This window comes from Hippocampus comes, unplaced genomic scaffold (assembly GCF_001891065.2).
Source record: "Hippocampus comes isolate QL1 unplaced genomic scaffold, H_comes_QL1_v1.1 scaffold186, whole genome shotgun sequence".
Taxonomy (NCBI): domain Eukaryota; kingdom Metazoa; phylum Chordata; class Actinopteri; order Syngnathiformes; family Syngnathidae; genus Hippocampus; species Hippocampus comes.
Window position 1 is genome coordinate 1378924 of NW_017806236.1, and position 8783 is coordinate 1387706.

The 8783-nt window shown below is 40.6% G+C and overlaps 1 protein-coding gene across 3 annotated transcripts in view; it reads right to left on the reverse strand.

Moving 5' to 3' along the window:
* Positions 1-7989, reverse strand: part of LOC109507634 (tumor protein p53-inducible protein 11) — a 30617-nt gene extending 22628 nt beyond the window's left edge. For 2 of the 3 annotated variants that reach the window (XM_019857233.1, XM_019857234.1), the window contains exons 1-2: positions 7815-7926; positions 372-449 (exon numbers count right to left, since the gene is read on the reverse strand). Coding sequence is in view for 1 of the 3 variants with exons in the window: in XM_019857232.1 (XP_019712791.1) it covers positions 7815-7932 (118 nt within the window). In the remaining 2 variants the exon portion in view is untranslated. Of the gene's footprint in view, positions 1-371; positions 450-7814 lie in introns of all 3 variants that reach the window. The other variant, XM_019857232.1, reaches the window with a different exon arrangement.
* Positions 7990-8783: the final 794 nt, after the last annotated feature.

Genomic DNA, 8783 nt, shown 5'->3' on the forward strand with positions numbered 1-8783 from the left:
TAGTCACAGTTTAATACCGGCTCCCGTGTCATTCATTGATAAGCACGTTACTGATTGTGTACTTCTTTTATTTGAATCATGTCAACATGAGAAATAGTAGCTCCAAAACGTTAGCATTAAGCAGCATCACATGATGATGGGAGTTGAAATGTTAGACGTGAAATACAAGAGGCCCGGAGCGAAAGTGGCTGATGACCAAATGGCCAAAGGGGAATGTGAAACCCCTCCCTCCCCCCCCCCCCCACACACACACACACATTAAACAGGGAAACTCAGACTGACAAAGCAATGGAAGAGCGTATAGCAGCACAAACTGACAAGGTAGTAATTTCTAGTGACTGTTAGGCCTTGAAGGAACTTCAGTGACTTACCGATTGTAGATATGGAATATGAAGTGGCAAGAGGAAGCCGTTATCTTGTTGTACCAAATTTCCCGTGTTGTAGTTCACCTGTCCATTGAGATAAGGGCATGGTTTAAAATATATTCAACTGTAAAAGATCACCACGCAATACAGAAATGCATCGAATAACAAACATAAAACAAAAGTCCAAGTTGACCGACATGCAAATAGGAAGTGGAATACAATAAACGCCAAAACAGATTTGCAGACAAACAGACCAGCCTGAGGAGGGATGTGAATTTCCAAATATGCACATGATATTATCCACGGTGGTTTGTCACCACTCAAAGAAATAGAATTACATTTGTGTTTTCTCCCTGCTGGAATTAATGATTTTGGCAGTCGACAGTTGCAATAAAAGTGCCAGCGTCATAGAAGGCAGCATTTGGCCCGAGCTTTGCTAATCTTGTCCACGGGAAATAAACAAGCACATCTGCTAGAGGGTCATTATTAAAGCCACAGTTAACAAAGTTTCATTACAGTCGGCAGGGAATTAAGAGGCAAGATGCCATGAAGAAAGTAATCCATGTTGGCTCAAACAAAGACTCCCTATAGACAATATGCAAGGCAGCATATTAACAGGATTCTAAATATAGTCCACTGGACACTTGAACTAAATTCCACTTCTTTTAATCCTACCAATAACTCTTAAAGCAAGGCCTTCTTGCATGTCAGTGAAGGCGTCTGATATTGAAAATACAAAAATACAGCTGACTTTCCAATGTACATTCTATTCCTCTGTTTACATGAAACTGCACCACCACAACAAGTGCTGCTTCTACCATTTTCGTATTCCGCAGTAAGTTTCACTTCAATTCAAATTTCACTCATCGTCTCATCAATACTCGTTTTAAGAGTAACCAATTAAAAAGACAAAGAAAAGGCAAAACGGTTTGGTGCTGACTGTACGGACGAAGGTCTTGAGGTCTTCGTGACGTCATGCATGACAACGGTTCGAAAAGGTTCAAGTTTGGGTCGAATTTGGAATTTTGGGCCGTTCTTTAGCGGTTCCACTACAGAAATGTGCATTCTTGGAATGATTTCCCATGTTGCCGAAGACAATTATTTGGATCGTGTGGGTACCAGATAAATTCTGCATTTTCAAGTGCAGCTCATATGCGCCATTCAAGAAGTGCACAATTTAGCCTGCTAGACAGCCATTAGCTGTGAAAGAAGTAATTGGATTTACAAGCACTTTTCAGACCTCGTATGCCCAACATCGACATTTTTTAGCATCCGTGCTTGCCTTTGATCTGCCGCATACAGACTACCTGTCCTGTTCCGACTGTCTCTTCTTTAGAATACATTTCAAACCACCAAGAATGATAACATTACCATGAATGGAGCTTGCCGTGTCAAAATGCCCTCTGTTATGAATTTAAATTGTTAATCACTGAGGAAATTTAAAAAAAGGGGTCACCATCTGCTTTGGCTACCATGACAAGAATATTCAAAAGCCCCGAGGGACCGCTTAAAGCTTTACGATGTGCTGCTGTATGCCTCAGTGCCTTGACTCTAAAAATGCAGAGACACATCAGCCATCATCTACATATGCTAGTGCTCAACCCTTTGCCGATTAGCAGAGACTCACTGCCTCCCCCCCTGGGATGCCCATGCTAATAAACACCGGCAGCATGAAAATGTGCTTGCGATGGGTGAAAGTGTTCATGTCAATAAAAAGGCTCAGAAATAACTCTGGCCCAACTGATTAATCGAGCAGTCAATTTAATAGATCGATATTTGCTCTTTTGAAAATGTTTTTTAACACATCAACACATTACAAGATGAGACAGATCATGGCATTCAACACCGATCCCCCAGTTAAAAAAAAAAAAAAAATCAGGGGAAAAAAACCCAGCCATTTTTGCAGATTTTTCTTCCTGCGTAGTTAAACAAATACAAAATACATAAGGGCCATGTATCATAAAATAGTTAAATGTTCTGCCTGCAACTGATATCTTCATTGCTGCAAGGATTAAGGGACTAAATGTAATTTAATTTATTCTGCTATTTATTTAGGTTTTTTTTTTGTCTCAAGCAACTGGCCTATGGATCGGTGTCAGAGATTTTCTCGGACAAAGTTAAAGAAATGACTCGGCACACAGGGAAAATTGTCTTCAATATCGGCGGGAGAGGATCTCTGAGAGCGAACGACGGTAGTTGCTCCGATGATCACACACTCGAGCTCCCTTCCCGCCAATTCCGACTTTTATTGTAACATACAAGTAAAACACTGCCCCCGACATTTGCATACCGCACCCCCGGTCCGGCCCCTCGGTAGTGATTGGTTACCTGAGTTTAAGCTTTGAACCACCGGTACATTGGCGCCTTTCTGTCTGGTCTACACTGTATCAACATGTTGCAGACTTCGCGGACGACAAATGTCGCCTGGGCGCGACGGGTGTTCTCAACTCGTCTTTTGTTGTTCAACCGCTGTTCCCAAATTATTCATTCCCCTTTTGTGACCGAGTTTCGCCCCCTCCCCTGTGATTGCCCACCTGCATTGACGTGCTAATTGTGGACTTCAACAGGCTAATTGCCAGGTGGCCGGCGCCTTTGTGCACAGGCATTTGGGGGTGCTGGATACGCACCCAAACGTTTAGATGTGCCCAAATTAAATGAAACTTTAAACATGATACAATTTTGCTCATAGATTCCTCTAACAATCGGTTATCAGAATTTCATCTTGCCAAATATTGGAATCAGCTCTCCAAAAATCTATCTACTGTATATTTACAAATGAAGACAAAATGTACAAGAAATAAACTGTGATCCAGTGTTTTTTTTAACCACCCGAACTAATGAAATATGCCCCCAGATGTTGTGAGGAGTATCGAGTGATCTAAGTGAACGTTATTTACTTTGAGGCGATGGACAGGGCATCATTACCACCAATTTTCTCCTGATCTTGGCTTTGACGTTTTTTTTGCAAGAAATGTTTATGCTTTTAAAAAAAAAACCACACACACACACACACACACACACACACACACACACACACACGCACACAACAACATCCAATTGATGAGCTCTAACAAAACCAAAAACAAGAAACTCTGCAAACAATCATGAGGGCAGCATGGACGAGGGGGAAAAAAAGGGCAACAATGTGACTAACTGAGCATGATGGGAATATTTTGCGTTGGAGGAAAAAAAAAAACCCTAAAGAATCGAGTTTTAGTTTTGTTGCGAGTGACTAAGCAAAATTCAGTCTTTGTAAAATCTCAGTCTGAGCCGAGGCTATGACAAAAAACTCTAGAACTTGCCTTTAAATGTGAGACATGATAGTTTTTCAAAGGTCGTTTCCAAATGTTTTGCGATTAGATATGGGTCACTTGAAAATACATGTAAATAGATCAGACTTGGATACTTAGACGTACAGTGTCAAATCCAGCGTGCCGTGCTGTTGGTTTGCATGAGTGCCATTAGTAAGATGGAGAGCTCAATGAGGGTTGTCCATGGCCAGTCTATCCTGAGGCTACAAGCACAGGAAAAAAAGAGGGGTGGGAACTGAAGTCCTCATCAGGTCACACTGACCCATTTGCCAAAACCAGTTGAGTGGGTTTTGTAACCCATCAAACCATGTCACACATTTGACCATCGGCAACAATGACATTTTTTTTGTTGAGTTATGTCTGACAGCTGTTTTGAACTAATTTTGGGATACGGAATCCAACACTGATCTCAGTTTTTCTCTATCATGTCAAGATTTTGAGCTATAGGAGCTCCAGTTTTCTAAAAAAAAAAAAAAAGAAACAAATGTGTATATATGTAAATTAGACACTAAGATGAAATAGTAGGAGCTTTGAAAATTACAAACAAAAAAAGCAGAAAAGGAAAACAAATTTAAAATGGATACATGGTTCAAAGAAAAGCCAGTACGAATCCTCTTAATTCCTGCTATGCTAGCTTTCTGTTTGCAGATATTGATAGTACTGCCATATTGGGAGCTGCACACGCCTCTCACCGAACTGTTTCAATTGTGACTGCTCAAACAAGTTACCACATAGCTGTTGATGAGTTCGTAATCAGCTCTTCTTACAACAGCTAATCAATGGAATTTTGCTCATCTGGAGGGTAAACTGTCGACAGGGTTTTTCCTGTGTCCAAAATTGTGTGACGGCCGTCTCCAGTTAATTTTCTGCCGCCTCCGGCCAGACCGATTATTATCGCTCAACACAGTGTAAAGCTCCAGCTGTGCTGATTGAGGAAATTTTGTCCCTCTGCGGGCGGCTTCTTATTTTAACTGCAGTTGCAGTGTTGCACCACTATGGAGGCGCTATATCAACAGCAGTGTACAGGAAAGACCTGAAGCAACTACCGACGAAGAAACAGATCGAATCGTGTGTCTCCCCCCCCATGAATCGATGTTATCTGCGTCCTGATTTTCCCTGGCGAATGTTACAAACAGGTAAATATTTCCCGTCGTGTCAAAGTAATATTTATGATGTTTAGTGTTGCAGAAATGGCAGGGGAAATCAGCCATTTGTTAAAGGCAACCGGCAGTTAAATACATTTTTAACGGTAACAACATGTGGTAATTTGGTCTGAAACACCGGTGAGAACGAAGGTCAGAATGCAGGTAGGGACGAGTCTGCGAGGTGAGGCTACAGAAATCCATTTCCAGTTAGGAGCATAACAATGCAAAGTCAACATATACGTGATTAAAACATTATTTAGCATTCTTCTTTCCATATCATCTTAAAAACACACGAGCGAGTGTCTTTGACAAACAGTGGCTAAACAATTTACCTGTCTCAGGCATACTGGGGAAGGCATGCGCTGTTATTCATGCCAAAAGCACTGTTCCCCAACACAGCAGGCAATCACTGCCTCCCTGAACCAACTACAAGCTGGCACATTAAAAAGACATGAGGAGATGGCCATTCGCAAAGCAGCAGAAGAGAATGAGAAGTATATTAAAGATGGTAGTACCTAAAAGCACTCAAGCAATAAAGCTACAAAAGCTAAAATAATATTGTTTTGATAGATAGTTTAACAAATATTTATTTTATTTTACGGAGGACACTGCAGCATGCTATTGCAGCACAGGTGAACATGGACCTTGAAGGCTGCTTTGAAATAATCTGTGTCTCTCAAATAAAAGTGGCTCCACCACAAAAGCTATGAGGCCATCATTTTACTGAGCAAGTTTTAATGAAGAAATTATTTAACACGATAATAGTAATATTCTTATTGGAACTCTTAAAGTATCTTTCTTGGAAATTTATAAAATACATGCACGTCACGGCGCATGGTGATGGTCCCACCTGTGCCTCAATTTCAGCCAGCAAAAACTCTGTGTAGAGAAAAAAAATACTGGCTAGAAAAAAAAACTGCCTGCAATTTTGGAATGAGCCTTATCATTTTAGGTTTAATCAGTATAAAAATCTCATTCAGTTTATAAAATACATGCACGTCACGGCGCATGATGATGGTCCCACCTGTGCCTCAATTTCAGCCAACAAAAACTCTGTGTAGAGAAAAAAAAAATACCTGCTAGAAAAAAAAAAACTGCCTGCAATTTTGGAATGAGCCTTATCATTTTAGGTTTAATCAGTATAAAAATCTCATTCTGGGCTCACCAACTCCGGTACTCGAGGGCTGCTATCTTGCATGTTTTAGATGTCTCTTTCCTCCAACTCACCTAATTCAAATGATCAGCCCATCAGCAAGCTCTCCAGAAACCATTTGAAGGCTTTTTGGAGGAGGGAGACATGTAAAACATGGAGTGTAGTGGCCCTCGATGTTTGGAGTTAGTGACCCCTGATCTAACTCAACAGATTTATTTTTTCCCCCAAATCGTTCCCCGGCGTAAAATGATGATACAGCATTTAAAGTGAGACGGGGTTATGAACTGAAAAAGGAAAAAAATGTAGAAACTTGCACATGAAGCACACTAGGGTAATTGGATATAACACTAAGTAGTTTTTGTTATGGTATTTTTACATTTTTAAAGGCAACTTCAGGATGGACGTATGCCTTCCCGGCACAATTAGGAAGAGACCTGAAGGTGGCGCTGTCAAGTCAGACTATCAGAAATGGTATGCTACTTGTGGACAGGTCATACTAACTTGTGGACAGGTCATACTAACTAGTCATTATGAACCTTCTTCTCATACTTTGTAATATTAATGTATTCTTCAATGGCTTCATTGGAACCGCAATTAAAGTTAGGGGATTTAATCAACGTAAAAAAATAGTACATTGTAATTTTGGAATATTCGGGGTAAAGGCTGCAGTTGTCAGAGATGAAAAATTAATTTCTCCGTACAGCGGAGCCTTATCTGTATAAGAAAAATTCCCTCAGCGTATGCATTATTTTCCACACTACTTTGCCTTGCAGATTCATTTTCTTCATAACATGTGATGTATCAGACATTTTTTTCAACGTTAAGATGTGAAAAATCCGTTTGCTTGTACGCTGCTTACAGCAGTATTTTTGCCATTTCCCGCATGTTATGATTGGCGCCTGTTTGACCCAAGCCACCATCTTGAGTTGATGGTTTGTTGTGTGTTGTTTCACTGCACACAAAGAGCAAAGAAAAAAGCATCTGTTCTCATTCAGAAAACAAACGAGAGACCTGAGCTTTGAGATTGAGGCCCACAGCGTCATGAAGGGGTTTGGTGAAAGTGCAGCAGCATTGCTTAACTGCTCTGAGGACAAGTCCTGACACACCTGAACTGCAGCAAGGCCTCTCACAATGCCTCTTGCATGCCTCCTCCTCATACCACAACAACAGATCAAGAAATCATAGCATGTAAATCTTGTGCGTGTATGTACATACATATACACATACATACACATACACACACACACACATATATATATACACGTTACTTTCATATTAATTTCAATTTCACTGTTTTTTTTTCACCATTAATTGGCTGGCAACAATTAGAAAGCGAATTCAATAATTTAATAGCTAAGCTTTAAAAACAATACTGCACTAACAGCATGTAATGCCCAAATCATATTTGCATCAACAGGGCGGGGTGTCACCCTTGTGCCGTTAGTATGGCCCGGGAAAAAAAAAACTAACGGTCAAGTACACAAGATTACAAGACGGACTCAAAAGTCGTCTTCGTGTAGATATCACTTGTGCTTGTCACGCATTGTTTTCACGCATCAATTTATTTGGATTTAAGGAAGTCTGCCCACGCTTTACAACCGACGACGTAGTACATACTTAGACATGAACTTTCAATGGCACAGTCTTGGAAAGAAAATACAAATAAAACAGTGAAGCAATGTCACATTCTCGTAGAGTGGACTCTCCGCGAACAGTTTTTTTTTTGAGCTAACAGTCAGTATGAGACGTTGACTGACACACAAAAACACCGTACGAATCACCGTAAAGTCGCGTTTGAGGGAAAAGAGCATTTCGTGACGGAGAAAGTAATGAAACTTACGGGATAAGGAGCAGAGCAGAGCCCGGAGTTGGGTTGAAGGAACCCGGTTGTCGTTTAGTGTAGCAAGTGAGCCCCGCTGACAGTGAGGAGGAACATCGCCGCTCCGAGCTTTTTTCATTCAACACAACCTCCTCAGCCACCAAAGCCAGCCACGAGCTCCCGCTTACCGTAATCACCAAGCTCGATTAAACACGCCAATGTAAAACCTACCGTAATAGACATGAGCGCGCCGCCACAGATATTACTTTTCCCGCCTGTCGACCGTTAGTCAAAGAAAAACGAAAATGGTTTTAAAATAAATATTTTTTTTCAAAACTAATTGAAACCTGATCTTACGTTTATAAAACTAACTATAATCATGGCGAAAAAATGCTTCGTTTTACTATTTTTACTTAATATCTTCGGATACATGAGCTCGTGGGGTTCATTTTAAATGTATGGATTTCAGTATTGCAGAAAGTCCAGCAGTTGTTTGAGATTTACGTTTATTAAACAACACCACCGTGCCGCCCACTGATAAACGAATTAAATATTAATTAAAATCCGAAACTATTATAACCGTACCTAATGCATCAAGTCAGAATAATGGAACTCTAAAGTTATGTTATAAGTGGCCCAAAAAAATTCACACGTCAGAGGGGTTCCATTGATGTTTTCAGTGACAATGCCAACAGCATTGTCTTTTCTCCGATTTTGCTCCATAGTAAACAGTCAGCTTGCTAACTGAATCATGAAGGTCCACCGAATGCTCATTAAATGCTCACATTACCCAAAGATTTTCACCTCATCATTGTCCAACCTGTCAGCAAGCTCACATATTCGTCTGTTCGCATGTGCATTACATTCAGGTGGCTTCCTGATTGCCGATCATTCCACTTCATGTCAAAATTACAGCTATGCCATAAAACCTGAACAGGTTTAACATTTACATTTTTTGGCATTGACCATTTTTAAGCAGATCATGGAGGG